Source organism: Fomitopsis serialis (genome assembly GCF_022376445.1).
Source record: "Fomitopsis serialis strain Sig1Antser10 chromosome Unknown B0H18scaffold_720, whole genome shotgun sequence".
Lineage (NCBI taxonomy): Eukaryota > Fungi > Basidiomycota > Agaricomycetes > Polyporales > Fomitopsidaceae > Fomitopsis > Fomitopsis serialis.
In genome coordinates, this window is record NW_025955680.1 from 1 (window position 1) to 14,902 (window position 14,902).

A 14,902-nucleotide genomic window follows, 5' to 3' on the forward strand; every position below is an offset into this window, starting at 1 on the left:
CGGAGATTCACCCACGGATCATCGAGCAGGAGGCACTGTGGAGCTGTGAGCGCTTCCGAACACGAACACATTGTATAACACTTACAGTGGCTTGCGAGTACAAAGCGCGAGCAAGAGCTATCCTGGCGCGTTGGCCACCCGAAAGAGTGATGCCTTTCTCTCCAATCTCTGGGAGGAGATCAGCACTTGGCCGACGTGCATGTAGCAGAGACCACCTGTCATGTCGCAGCTTCGAAAATTTCCAGATCCCGGTTCAACGCACATGCTTCGATGACAGTCCGGTAGCGTTTTTCGTCGTACCCATATGCGGCACCGAAGATGATGTTGTCTCGGATAGTAGCATGCTCGAGCCCTGCTTATAATTAGATGCACTTAAACTTCGGACTTCGACTTAACAAGCTCACAGGGGTTTTGAGCGCAGTAGGCCACCTGATGTCCAGCCTTGTTAAGGATCACCTTTCCGGAAATGCAGTGCATCTCTGAAGAACCACATTGAGCACATGTCACCCAGCACAAGACACTTGAAGCGTACCTCCTAGCAAGGCCGCAAGCAGCGCGCTCTTTCCTGATCCTGTCGCGCCACTGACCAACGTCAACCTATCTTTAGGAAACTCGACGTTCAGTGGTCCCAGTCGGAATCTTGACTGAACGTCCCGCGGAGCAACGTCCCACTCAAACACCGCATCCTCGAAACCAACCTCATCCGGAAGAGACGCCGCGGGATTCGCAGCCATCTTCAGGGTTGACGCCCACTCGGGAACCTCTGCCTCCGCGAGGAACTTCTCAATGCGCTGCATGCTAACGTACGCTACAGGGGAAAGTTCAATGCTGGGGTGGAACTGCTTAAAGTGGACGACTCACCATGCAGCAAGGCGAAAAACTGTTCCGGCAGCAGCGTCATCGGCTCTTGTATGTACGAGAACAGCGCGATGGAGGTGAACGCCTTCGCGACGGTGAGCCTCTCGCCGGCTATGAGCGTGTAGCACAGGAATGAGGCGACGGCCGTCGCAGATGGGATCCAGGTCCAGATGAAGGTGATGAAGACTGAGACGATGTTGTCTTTGACGCGCCATTTGAGCTCGGTCTCTCGCGCTTCGCGGACACGAGCAGACCAGCGATGTTCTGTGAGTTTGTTTCGTAAGCAGAACAATCTTCACACTTGCAAGGGGAAATACTGCCACACCCCAGCCATAGTATTTCAGAAATCGGATGTTCTGGAAGAGTTCGTTTACGAGGTTCATGCGGCTGTCGCGGGCTGTCCAGGATTGACGCGTGACCTATACAGACGTTGAAAATCACGTCTACTCTGCTCGAATGACACTTACGTAGACGTTGTATTTGGCAAGAGGATAGTTCAGGACGTAAGCGACTACGACCACGACGACCGCAGCTAGCGAGCTCCATCCCAAGATCCTGAACAAGGCGGTAAGTATGTCGTCAGCATCGAGTACGGTTTACGCTTAAGAATTGACGCGCCGGTAAAGAAAGATGAGGGCAATAGTCAACCGTATAGGGGCCAAGAAGAATCCCGAGAACTGCCAGAAACGATTCGCCACCGCATACGCATCACCTCTGTTCGACATCAGCGAGGAAACCGTCAGACCTCGGCGAGACGACCGTACTGCATCAAGTTGACGATCCTCCCGAGATCGGCATTGTCATCTTCCTTGTCGTTATGGCTAGTCTTTCCGCCTACATCCCGTCTTCTCAAAGCTCTGTCAACCCGACCGTCAGCAACGGGGGATGGATGCCTCCGCGACGGAGACGCACTTGTAGTGGAGAGCGCAGAACAACTGCCCTCGCGTCCGTTCATAGCAGCGACGCGTGTACCAATTCTGGTACAAGTCGACCTGAGCGAAAGAGAGGTTCGCTAGGAAGGTCATGATGGCCCAGAAGTACGCTCGCTGCGTCGACGCGGGGGACGGGTTCGCGAGAGCTGAGAGGATCTCCTGTAATGCGTAGGGAGGGACGAAGCCTGGTTGCAATTGTCATCATTGGTTTTCGAGTGAGAGCCTGCATCTCGTTTGGGACATACCAAAGACAGCGCTCCATAGTTCTAGTAGAAGGTCCAGCGACAGGTCTAGTGAGTTGGAGGCAAGCAGGAACCACAGCAGGGAATGGGTTGGATGCCTTCAGCGGCGATCAGCAACATTGGTTGTCAAACGACAGACCGCTCCTTACTCTTCCTGATACCTCAGGTATTTCTTGAACAAGTTATTGTGCTTGAAATAGGGCGACAAGCTCCAGACATCCGCCTCATCGAGGGTCCGGGCTGTGGCGACCTTGAATAACGGCTCGACGAACGAAAAGGTTGACCACGACCACAGAGTCACGCTATCCTCTGGCATGGTCGCTGCGCTTGTCGGGACCTAGGAGAATGCGCACGTTCACATCGTACATCCAGGCGCAGACAGACAAGCCTATATGCTTACATCCGCATGTTTCGCGACATTCTGTGCTGGGAGGACTGATCGGAGGGGTAGCGACCCTGCCACCCAGGCCAACGCGGTCGGCCATGCCAATTGCAACAATACAAGCGTGGTGAGGGCTGCGTTGCGCTCGTCGGCGATGAACCTCTGAAGCAGGTCGACCAGAGCGATGGTCGCATGAACAAGGTAGAGCACGATCAGGAGGTACGGCGGAGTGACGGGCGGCTTGAACAGCACTCTCAGCACGATATATAGCTGCTCGAGAACGTGAATATATGCGAATTAGATATCGCAGACGGGGCATACCCAGGTCGTCGCCGCCACAGCTGCCTGCACAGACAAGCCCTTGTCCTCCACCACCGCGCCATAAACGAGCACGCAAATCCACACCGCACTCTCGAGCGCGGATCCCAGCACGAGGACTCTGGCCTTCCATGCCTCCGGAGCATCAACACGGTGTGGTTCCTCCTCCAGGTCCTCGAGGGTCAGGAAGTCCCTGAACGGCGACGCGAGCCTCCGGAAGACTGTCCGGATACTCTTGTGGAACCTGATTGACGACAGCAGATCATAGAGCAGCAGCAGCAAGCCTGCACAGCCTGGTAGGAGCGCGTTCACGAAGAGCTCCTGCTGCGAAGGAGACAACCATGGCTGAGCCGCGTTCAAGATCGTCGGGTGTGCCACCCATCCGAACGGCGACCGTGAGGCAGAGTCGTTTTGCAGTACGGCCTGAAACGAGCTCATCGCGGCAGAGTCTGAGTAGCGTCCGAATGGTCCTACACCAACGAAGGCGTCGGGCTTCAAGTAGCAAACATGGAAAGATTTTGAGAGACTTGGGCGCGCAGACTTCTCCGGAGACTCCGCCGGAGAAATCGCTGCTTTTCTCAGCTCTGCCGGATCACACATGTTCTGCTGAAGACTACGGTCTTCGGTTCCGTTGTGAGCGTGGACTGCTTTCGAGCACATGTGTTTCGGGAGCTTTGAGGTCAGGGAGGGCAACCTCCTTCGTCTACCGGTTGCGCAGATTTGGCGTGTGCGCCAGTACCGCCGACGTCTGCGTTTCGCAGAGCGTCAGATCGCGTCCTCTCATGATGTGTGGGAGGCTTTCTTTGGTTACTCACCCGCTCCGTGTGGCTCATGTCGCCTCGTTCCACTCAGTCCCTCAGCCGTACTTGGCTATGTTCCCAGCTTGCCGCGCCTCCTTCAGGAGGACGGGCATGTTCTATCCAGGGCTTGCTTCCGGGTTGTGGCGGTGGCACGACGTCTTCCCAGCAATGACATCTGATACCTTCTTCCAGTTCGATGGCGGTGGACAGTTCGGTTGCGGTGGACAGTTCGGCTATGGTATGTAGCTTCTTCAACTAACGGTGGGTATTTGGTTTCCGTCGCCTTTCGTTGCCGTCTGTGTTTGTTCTTATTTGTTATCTTTGTGGCACGTGGGGGGCTCCTGGCCATTGGCCGGTCGCTTTCTAAGGGAGTTGTCTTAGTTGACTTCGTTTAGAGCGACGGCCAGTGGGCCGACGTCATCGCATCACGTAGTTACACCAAGGAAAATTCCACCCCTCGTTTGACATCTCTCCTTTCCGAGACGTTAGAACGGTACTATTCTCGTACTCCGATAGTAGCTCGTGATCTCTTCGATCCTCCTCTCCAAGGGGCCTTTGTCCGCGCCCCATATGTCGTATATATACGGGTTGTTCTCGGTGTTCACGAAGGCTGGGATATCGTGGAAGGAGTGGTGTGGTTGGGGGTACGGGGCGAGGGCTGCGTACCGTTGCGTGTGGAGATGCTTCTCGAGGGCTCCTAGCTCCGCCCATGGAATTGGGACACAGAGGTTGCACGGCTCGGGGGCGCCTACTATGGTGAAGGACACCCAGTGGCGTCGGAGGTCCAGCGTGGACGCGAGGCGCCCCGTGCCGGAGTGTCCCGAGGCATTGTAGATGGATATGAGCGCACCGACTTTGAGTCGCTGGTCGGGACGCTGATCCGCTGTCCATGTGAGGCCCTCTCCTCTTCCCCACACCGGTCTCAGCAGGACTTTAACGTGGGTGGTTGGTTCTGGGTGGGTGAAGCGGACTCGGAGGATGGGGAGGGGGGCAGAGCGTAGGGCTGGTGGGTGGCCAGTGTTTGCCGCCTGGCGTGGGCGGTTCGTGCTCGAGTTTCGTCCCCTTTTCTTCTTTGGCTGAGCGTTATTGCAGGGCATATTGGGTTATGGGGATTATGTTGGGGATGGGGCGTGTCTGTCCATCCCTGTAGGTCTTTCTTGTTTTAACGCATGGCTTCATGGACCAGCGTTTAGATTTATGCTTCTCTCTGGTACGGAACCGAAAGCTTACGTTTATTTCACAGAGTTACGTCTCATCAAGCGCCTCTCTTGTAGGGAAGGCATGTTTATGACAGCATAGATAGTAACTATTTTGTTCGCTCAGAGGGTTGGGAGCTTCTGAGGGGAGGATGGGGCCCTGGTCCAGGTTCCAATTATGGCGTTTCGTTTCCTTTTATAGTGTCTGGCGTCTATTCTGCCAAACATGTGGTGTCTCGGTGTCACGGGAATTTTGGGTTCGGACATCTGCGGGTGCTGTGGCATGTGACTATATCGTTTGGGTCGGTGGCTGGAAACTTTAAAAATGAGGGGAGCGCTCGCGACTCCGGTGGTCCGGCGGCTTTTCCCGTGGGCGCTCACCCGTTTTAGGCGCTCTTTACTCGTCGTGTTAAGGTGGCTGCTCGTTGTGTGGCGGTTGTGCTGAGAGAAACGGGGAGCGCGTGGTTTCGGTTTTGGAGGCATTGTAGGCCTGAGGCATGGTGACCTCAATAGGGTGGTGTTCCCTAGTTTCCGACCCCTGTTTGGGGTGGATTGTAGAATATGTCTACGGATGGACTTTGGTGGGTCCGGGACTTCGGAGCTGGTGTTGCGTCCGGGTCCTTTCAGTGCATGTTGGTTTCGTCCCCATGGGGACTACTTACCCCCCGGACCACGAGAAGGTCTGCACAGGACTCGTCGACGACGAGCCCTCCCGGGGGAAAATCTTCAGCTTTATCAAGCGCTTTGCTTTCTGCCGTACGGTCTGATGCACATCGAAGATAGAACATGGTGACAATACGCAGTGCACCCTACAACGATGACGATACCAGGGTCTCTTTGTGACGTCAAGATAGATTGTACCGGCGAGTAAGTAGGAAAGGCAGACATACAATGGATTGGCTGATCTCTGGACGTTGTCGATCGTCGGCCTGACGCCATTATATTGCATGCGGCACAGATGTGTCGACCATTACTCGGGTAGATCGTACAAACCGCAGTGAGTGTAACAACGAACGTTGGAGAGTTTCTGTTTAGAGTGTACCGGGTATGTACTTGACGTCAGGAGGAAGAGTCTTGTCACTAGCCGTGAAAGAGAGCTTCCAGAGCTTGTAGGCAGAAGGCACGCTGGCCAGAAACGGCTAGTGCAGAGACTGTGCTTGTGTCGCACAGAAACACGGAGGTCTTGATCGCCGAGCGACGGGAGAACTTCATACAGTACTAGGATCCGACATGACAGCGCCAGGGAAGGCAGGGCCAGGGGGACGCAGTGGTTACACACCGATGTTGTCGAGCTGCCAGACGAGACACGCCCACCGCGCCCGACGGTCGGCACGGAAATTCGCAATCCTGAGTTGCGCACCCGACGTCGTGCGCGGATTCTTCTCGAAAGCGTAGGTATGGCGCCCCAGCTGCTTGCCCCGTAGGAAATAAAATTAGCATTACGACAGCGGATCATAAATGCGCACCTATTGGCTAAGACAGGGCGAACTATCATGGTCCGGTGTCCGCAATGCCTCCAAGCATCGTGCCATGGGGTAGACATCGGGGAGAGGGCAACTTGGGAATAGAGCTGCCCACTACTTGAGGAAGTTGTGCGCAAGAGTAGCCGGCTTGACATATGGAATTGCTGTCGGGCCAGAGTATGCCCAGAAGCGACTTGCGGGGAGTGGACGCGGACAGTGAGAATATTTGAAAGGCTTATTACCGCGGACGATGTAGGCGCTGTCGGGCGGCACCTGCTGATCGCCTACCCCCGCAAGGAGTATATAGAGACCCTCCGCCCCAGCGAGCGAGATAGCGCGACACTCCCAGACACAGCCAGCATACCGTCCCAGTTCTCCGTGCGAGGTGGTGGTCAAAGGACAAAGAGTCACGCATAGCGCTCGCCGCTCGCTTGCCGGCCCACGCTCCGACCCTCGACCCCATAGTCGTCCTTGCTTCACTCCACCATCATCTTCCACCCTTTACCTCATAACAGTCTCCTCGCCCATTCCCCGTCGGAGTCATATACTTCCTCAATTTCGACTGCTGGTCTTTGTCGTTGTCGGAGCACTCTCAGAACATCATCTTTCGCTCGTGTTCGACTCTATCGTCGCTACTCTGTTCTCGCACTGCTGTAACCACCTCGCCTCATTCTCTATACTATGGCCCCCGCTCTGACCCATCCGACGGCCGTGAATTTCATTGACGAGCAGCGCGCTGTCAACGCTGACGCCGCCACTTACTACGGCGGCGAAGAGCAGTTTAGTCGCTCACGGACGTACAGTGCCGTACGTTATCGGGTCTTGTTCTCATGGATATGCAGCTGACATCGCTCCTGGCAGTCCTTCGCCCACGGATACAATCCCAAGCGTGCGCCTGCCTTCAACGATGACTGGGTTCGGAGATCCCGGCGCATGTCGCACGACGAGAAAGGGACGGGCCCCAGGCGCTTCTTGATTGACGTTGAGGAGACTATCCGTGTAGTCCTAGAGCAGGAGGACACAGACGGTGACTTCCAGATCAGTGTGACAGATGCTGGTCCCAAACTCATGTCTCTTGGGACTGCGACGAGCAACGGCTTTAAGACGTTCGACATCCGAGCGAGTACCTCTCTTACACTCATTAGCACATTGCATTGACATCAATGTACAGGGAACGTACATGCTCTCCAACCTCCTCCAGGAGCTGGCCCTCGCTCGCGACCATGGCCGCAAGCGTATTGTACTAGACGAGGCGCGTTTGACAGAGAACCCTGTGGATCGCCTGTCTCGCATGATCAAGAACTCGTTCTGGCACGCATTGACTCGTCGCATTGACGGAGACGGACTTGAGATTATCTGCGCAGACCCAAAGAATCGTACCGGCCGCGTCAACCCCCGGATCTACGTACCGCACGGCGAGCCTGCAATGGCTGAGTACTATCGGAGGGTCGCGGCAGACAAGCCGCATCTGAACCTTGACGTCCAGGTCCTTCCGCCTGTGCCGGATGACCCGTACTTCGTGAGGAGCCTGAACAACAAGCCTGGTATCTTGGCTCTTGCTATGAACGAGATTGACGACGGCAGGGGTGGCAGGACGTTGAAGGGCATCCCGTTCGTTGTGCCAGGTGCTCGTTTCAACGAGGTGAGTCTGGGCATTGTGGCGTACCTGAACCTCTTGCTTATCCGTATCGCAGCTGTACAACTGGGACTCGTACTTCATCTCCCTCGGGCTCTTGGTTGATGGCTACGTCAACCTCGCTAAGGGCATGGTGGACCATTTCGTCTTCGAGATCAAGCACTACGGCAAGATCTTGAACGGTAGCCGGAGCTACTACCTTTGCCGGACGCAGCCGCCATTCCTTACGGACATGGCCCTCCAGATCTACAACCAGCTCGACCGCTCCGACATGGAAGCAAACCGTGCATGGCTCAAGCGCGCCATCCAGGCCGCCATGAAGGAGTATCACACCATCTGGGTGGCGGAGCCGCGCATGGACCCGAAGACGGGTCTATCTCGATACCGCCCCGAGGGACTCGGCATCCCTCCCGAGACGGAGGCGACGCACTTCACGCACATCCTGGAGCCCTACGCGGCGAAGCACGGGGTGTCCGTGCTCGAGTTCAGCGAGCGCTACACCGATGGCACCATCAAGGAGCCGGCGCTCGACGAGTACTTCCTGCACGACCGCGCCGTACGCGAGTCCGGGCACGACACGACGTACCGGTTCGAGAAGCGCTGCGCCAACCTCGGCACGATAGACCTCCAGGCGCTGCTGTATAAGTACGAGGTCGACATCGGAACGGCGATCAGGGAGGTGTTCGACGACGAGCTCGAGCTGGACGAGGACTTCCCTTTGGCGCCGTTCCCGCCGTCGCCCGAGTCGTACGCGAACCCGCATCGAGAAAGCTCCAAGGCCAAGCCGCAGAGCAGCGCGATCTGGTTCGAGAGGGCGGCGTTCCGAAAGAAGGCCATCGACAAGTACTGCTGGAACGAGACGAAGAGCCTGTACTTCGACTACGACACCGTCCAGGAGAAGCAGATTCTATACGAGAGTGTTACGGCGTTCTGGACGCTGTGGGCTGGGTGTGCGAGCGAGGAGCAATGCTGGAAGCTGATGTGCGTGGCGTACTTATACTCCGCGACTGAATTGCCCCACTGACAGCCTCTGCGCAGCTCGAACTCGCTCAAGAAGTTCGAAGTCCTAGGTGGGCTTGTGTCAGGGACGGAGGAGTCCCGCGGAAAGATTTCGCTCGATCGGCCTAACCGCCAGTGGGACTACCCGTGAGTTGGATTTCAGATGTCCTGTGTGCATCATGATGCTGACGCGGTGGCTTTGCACAGCTATGCTTGGTTAGTATTGTCTGTGCCGCGCTGCGGGTAGCTTGCTAAATTGCTTCGCAGGCCCCCTCATCAGATCATGACCTGGGTCGGTCTCGAGAGGTATGGCTACCTCGAGGACGCCCAGAGGCTCGCGTACCGCTGGCTCTACATGTGAGTGTGAAGCTTCAGATTGGGCCCAGACTCTGTCAGCTGATTGCGCCTTGAAAAGGATGACGACAGCTTTTGTGGACTTCAACGGCGTGGTTCCGGAGAAGGTGCGTTTGCAATGCGGTCTGAGCGTGACGGCGTGTTGACACGGCTCCGTGGCAGTTTGACGCGGTCAAGCTTTCCCATCTGGTGGATGCCGAGTATGGTAACCAAGGTGTTGACTTCAAGATGGTTCCGAGGGAGGGCTTCGGTTGGATGAATGGTGAGTACTGCCTGTAGGTCCACGGAAGGAGGATGCTGAGCACCCGTGGCAGCCGCCTACCAAGTCGGTCTGTCCTTCCTCTCGACAGGGATGCGTCGTGCAGTGTCCACATGCACCAGCCCAGAAGTGGTCTTCGGCGCGGCTGGCAACCTGCAGCCTGTGAACGCCCCGGTGTACTCGTCCGCGAACACTGATCCGCTCGACCTCGCCATGGAGCACTTGCAGCTCTCCGCACCTCGGGAGGCTGTCACTAGTCCGACGTCAGCCTAATCTATGATGAAATTATGGCCTGCGTACGTACTACCCTAATTCAACGCCCCTCCCAAGGGCATAATCCTTGTCCACGCGTCTACGTTTGTTCTGATCGCTATCCCAGCAGTTTCTTCCTCCTGACCACAAGTCTTGTCCATGTCACTTTTAGATGGTATATAGATCTCAATTCGCTGTGTACAGTACATAACCAAAAGCCAAACGTGCTATCTCAATATCTCATACCAACCATGTACATAGTCCACGCACTCTTTGCCTTATGGGAACAGTTTTCTTGATTTGCCGTGAGGTCCCCTTCAATGCGTAAGGTATCCGTATATGTATGTCGAGCGGGCAAGCTGAGCCACCGCAGCAGCCACTACGTCTGGACGATCATCACCTCTGCGACGGCATGCACCTCGATGCTCCTTTCGACGGTCACAGGCTTGCTCGCTCTCTTCTTGCCCTGGATCCATGATGACCTGAAGCCTGTCAGCCCGAAGACGCTGAATTTTCAGTTACGCCATTACCATGCAGTATCCTCGGAAGCTAAAGTGGTCTTCCATGATGCGCGTCCGTCCCAGAGTCTCGTAGCTCCTCCTCCTCCGGAATACGCTCTTCGTAGCAGAACAATCAAGACTCGCCGCCCTGTGTCTCTCTCTGCGTTTGCTGAAGCGCGTACACGATCAATCAGGTTCGCCCAGAGTGCGTTGCTCGACTGGGACGAAGATGAAGTTCTGGGGCCCGACGTTGAGAGCCGCGAAACTCTTCTGGAGCTCGCAAAGATGACGAACAACGCCTACTTGGAGCCGGGAGAAACAGGCTGGTACGAGCTGGGAGGCGGCTGGAATGTTGTGAGTTCACGGTTGCGTTCCGAGCTGGCTGACGTTCGCCTCACGCGACTGTCTCTGAAGAGCTACCCAGTAGGCTGGGAGCCTGATGCAGATGGATTCCGTGGGCATGTCTTCGCGACTCCAGACAACTCGACCGTGGTCCTGTCCATCAAGGGGACGTCCGCTGGATACGTAGGTGGAGGCGGGCCGACGTCGAAGAAGGACAAGTTCAACGACAACCTGTTGTTCAGCTGCTGCTGCGCCCATGTCGACTGGACGTGGACCACCGTGTGCGATTGCTACCGCGGGGGCTGGAAGTGCGAGCAGAATTGCTTAGAGCAGTCACTAATCGAGGAGAGCTTATTCTACTCAATTGGAACTGTGAGCTTGTCTGCTACCACATGTACGCGTCAACACTCAGCTCGCTCCGTCACAGAATCTGTATTACAATCTGACGTATATGTACCCCGAATCCAACATCTGGCTCATTGGACATTCGCTGGGAGGGTCCCTTGCGTCTCTCCTGGGAGTGACGTTTGGTGCACCTGTTGTTGCGATAGAAGCGCCCGGGGAGAAGATGGCGGCCAGACGTCTGCATTTGCCTTCGCCGGTTAGTGGCATCCCGCTTCACTGGCCCGGGGCTCACCTAGGTTGCTACCAGCTTGAAGTCCAACACATTACGCACGTGTACCATACAGCGGACCCAATCGCAATGGGCACCTGCAATGGCGTCCTGTCGTCGTGCGCACTAGGCGGATATGCTATGGAAAGCCGGTGAGTTGCTGAAAGATATCACGTCCTCTTGCTCCGTTGACAATGTATCGGAAGCTGTCATCTCGGTCGCTCGATCATATACGACACAGTATCGCAATTTTCATGGTCGGTAAACATACGGACACATGGAATCGTAAACGTCATAGAGAATCTGTTATCCCAGCCTTGGCCTCCAAGCGAAGAGGTGGGCAGAGAGGTGCCTGAGGCTGTCGTCGAAGACGACTGTGTGGTATGTGCCAGTCGATGCTTTCGACACGACATGGATCTGATGGCCTGCACAATTCACAGGAATGCTTTAGCTGGGACTTCGGCGACTACCCTGCCCTCGAAGAAGCTTCGGTCTCGACGCGTGATCTACATGGTCAGTAGCTTACACGGCGTACCAGTCTCGTTATACCCCTTTAAGGCCACGATTGATATATCCATCAACTGCTGTACTTCGATGCCCGGCGGAAAGCAAGCAGACAGTAGCGCGGTGGCGGCTGCATTGACAGTAATGTGTAGCACGAGCACGACAGGCATGATGGGTGGTGATTACAAACATGATACTGGCGGCGTAAGGTACGTGAGCAATGTATGAACAATGTCTATGCCATGGTGCACATCTAATGTATGAAGAGATCCTTGATAGACATTAGGTTTTCACAGCAAAGCGAGAACGTTGTCTCAACCTGTGACCGATCCGGTAGTAAATGAATCTGGAGAACGCTCATCAGCCAACTAGCTCGACCTGAGAGTAAGGTGCAAACTTACGGCAGAGGTGCCATGAGCGTCGTCAAACCCGCGAGCAACGCAGTAGCCCCCACAGTGCCGAGGCGATCGTACATCTGCCCAGCGAACAGAGGGAAGACCGCCGCGAACGTGCTCCGCAGCGCGCTGTTGCTCGCCATGGCACTCGCAGCGATCGGGCGGTACGCGACGACGAGGTACGTGAAGACGGACGTGAAGATGAAGACGATGCCTGCGCCGAAGGGGACGGAGGCGATGATCGGCACGATCCAGGGCACGCCGCGATACGTCGTAAACGCCAGCCAGAAGAGACCGATGGGCGCGAGGATGCCACCGACTTGGCCCACGATGAGGCCGGTCTCAGGGGGTGGGTGGCCATTGTGCTTTTCGCGCATCCGCGCGTTGAAGCTGTGACGGATGAGTAAACTGGCAATTGAAGGCGTGGATGTCTGGCGACATACCGATTCCAGAGCGGCTGGCATGCCACAGCTATGACCATGCCAACACCGATGCCTATGAAAGACAAGCCAGTTTCTTGCATGGAAAACCCGTGGTTGCCCTCAAAGATGATCGGGAACGCTTGGAACGCGAGGTAGAGGATACCCAGCAATAATGCCGTCCTATGGACCTGTCAGCATGACATGCAGAAGACTGGCAGAAAATGTATGTATGTACCAGACATCTAGAAGCAAAGCCATCCTGTCGTAGAGAATAAGCTCTATGGAACTTGTCAGTCAAGGTCCAAACGCAGTTCATCGTGGTGACTTACGAAATGGAACATAGATGCTCTCGAGGATAGAGCGGCTAAGGGACTTCTCGCGTCTGTCGAGGGGGGCCCAGTATCTGTCGTCCCCTGACGTCTTCCGGAGTCTGATAGACGATCATGAGCATAACTTTCAAGACACAAAAGAAAAACACACTTCACTGCCTTTGCCTTCAGAAGAACTGGTTCATAAGTTTCAGGAACAATCTAACTGCACATTCAGCGCCGTGCCTGCTCCAAAGGGACGACGCACGTACCGCGATGAGTAGGCTCAGCATCGCGAACTGCCAGATGAGGAGGACGCGATATACCCAGCGCCAGTTGGCATTCTGTGCCGGTGCTTTAGCAGGAGGGAGTATGCAAATGAGGTGCAGACATACTTGACAGATGAACCTGGGGAGAACAAAAGGTAGATGTCAGAATTGCAAGCGTACAAAGGACTGCGTCGACGTACCCAGAGACGATGGGGCCGATTACGGGCCCCAAGAACGGCGAGATCGTATACACGGCCATAGGTCTTGTAAACATTGGTCAAATGATGCGTAATCGATCAACAGAAAAGATTACTCACGAAGCAACCTTCCTATTCTCAAACAGGTCGCTGACACTTCCTCCAGCCACGGACAGGAAGGCGGAGCTGCAGAAGCCGGTGATAAACCGGAAGACCAGAAAGGTGGCTAGTGATAGACCCAATATTAGCACTTTGCCATGCCCTGGTCAATGAAGCACGCACCGATGTTTGGAGGAAAGGCTACTGGCCATGTGAACACAAAGAAGAGAAAGTACGAGACACGGTATATGATGTTCCGACCGTACACTTCCGAGAGTGGGCCTGTAATCAAAGGCCCCAACCCTGTAGAGGCATGAATCAATCATGAGGAGCCGAATGACTATGCTCGAACCAACTCACCCAGTCCCTCGACGAATAGACTTATGCTCAGAATCCCGACTTCACGGACAACGTGTAGGTCCCGCGCGATCCCTTCCTCCGTGAAGCTTGCCTATGCATCGAACGGTGTTAAGGACGTCATACACGTTGATCAAGATCGGAAACATACACATGAAGAAGCAAATGCTGTGCAGAGTGCTGAGGTGCTAATCACAATGATGATGATCCATTTCCGTAGGGGCGGTAGTTGTTTCGGATCGTCCGAGGCGTCCAGCTCGACCCGGAAGGCATCCTGGAACTTGGATTTGTCGCTGCCCACTACCGTCTTCGTGGATGGATGTACGCTCGGGGTCTTCTCTGCGCCGGCGAGCTGTCGCTTCTCCGCGTCCACAGGGAGAGTTTGCTGGTGCTGCTTCTCTGCATCAACGGTCAAAGACTCAGACATCTTTGAATCCATGCAGAAGGGAGCGAAACGACCTGAGGAACACACGCCTGTAAGGAGCACGAGTGGGGACGCTTTCAAGCTCGCTACTGCTCCATTCGGGATTTATACGAGTGTTGCTTGTATGGCCTCGGGACGTAGCCTGAGAATGTTTATCAGCCACTTGGCCATCGTGGTTCGGAACAGGGTTGCCGCTCGCAGTTCATCATCCTCGATATTGGATCTGAGTAACATCTTGGTAAACTCTGAGTAACCGTGCAATGCGATCCCGTCGCTCCGTTTCGCATGTCTGGAACCCCCTGCCCTCCCAAATCTTCGTCCCTCAAGTCATCGTGCACTTATGTTACAATGCGACCTGCATAATACGTGCTCGGACAGGAGCCCCAAACCGACTGCCAGTGCAGCTGACATCGACGGCGGCAGCCAGTACTAGTCTGGGCGTCTCACCCGGAACAAAGGCCGTCTACCCTAGTATGCGCGCGTTTGCACCATCCAGAAGACACTGAGAGACTGCCGTGTCTCCAAAATATTCGAATCATACTTACCGACAGCGCAGCAAGATACTTTGTAGCATCACCGACTTGCTCAGACTCGAAAGACGTACGCAGCGCTTGAAGCTTGAATACCTCAACTTCCATGCACATGCATCATGCCAATAACCCACATCTGTCCCGTCCCAAACCCACTTCGCCAGAACGTTGATCCAAGCAGAATCGTCCGCACCCGTCAGCATCGTAGAGGCCTTTCCTGCAGTAGTCCTTGATCCCCAAACACGGTTAGA

General features: G+C 55.3%; 3 protein-coding genes across 3 annotated transcripts; all 3 read right to left on the minus strand.

The window, feature by feature from the left end:
* Positions 1–218: 218 nt before the first annotated feature.
* B0H18DRAFT_1078895 (ABC transporter type 1, transmembrane domain-containing protein) lies at positions 219–3,779 on the minus strand (the record flags this gene model as incomplete). Its single annotated transcript, XM_048031258.1, has 14 exons — positions 3,548–3,779; positions 2,736–3,480; positions 2,433–2,684; positions 2,182–2,369; positions 2,036–2,130; positions 1,771–1,975; positions 1,623–1,715; positions 1,477–1,572; positions 1,326–1,413; positions 1,184–1,277; positions 862–1,122; positions 533–808; positions 405–479; positions 219–352 (listed from the first exon to the last, which is right to left on the minus strand). The coding sequence occupies exons 2-14, from the start codon at positions 3,390–3,392 to the stop codon at positions 219–221; spliced, it is 2,514 nt and encodes an 837-aa protein (XP_047884287.1). The 5' UTR covers positions 3,393–3,480; positions 3,548–3,779.
* A 121-nt stretch (positions 3,780–3,900) lies between these two features.
* B0H18DRAFT_1193999 (uncharacterized protein) lies at positions 3,901–4,629 on the minus strand (the record flags this gene model as incomplete). The annotated part of the gene is made up of 1 exon (XM_048036062.1): positions 3,901–4,629. The coding sequence occupies one exon, from the start codon at positions 4,627–4,629 to the stop codon at positions 4,018–4,020; it is 612 nt and encodes a 203-aa protein (XP_047884288.1). The 3' UTR covers positions 3,901–4,017.
* Positions 4,580–5,412, minus strand: B0H18DRAFT_1078897 (uncharacterized protein). Its single transcript, XM_048031259.1, has 3 exons — positions 5,110–5,412; positions 4,774–5,045; positions 4,580–4,676 (listed from the first exon to the last, which is right to left on the minus strand). The coding sequence occupies exons 1-2, from the start codon at positions 5,209–5,211 to the stop codon at positions 4,971–4,973; spliced, it is 177 nt and encodes a 58-aa protein (XP_047884289.1). The 5' UTR covers positions 5,212–5,412; the 3' UTR covers positions 4,580–4,676; positions 4,774–4,970.
* Positions 5,413–14,902: the final 9,490 nt, after the last annotated feature.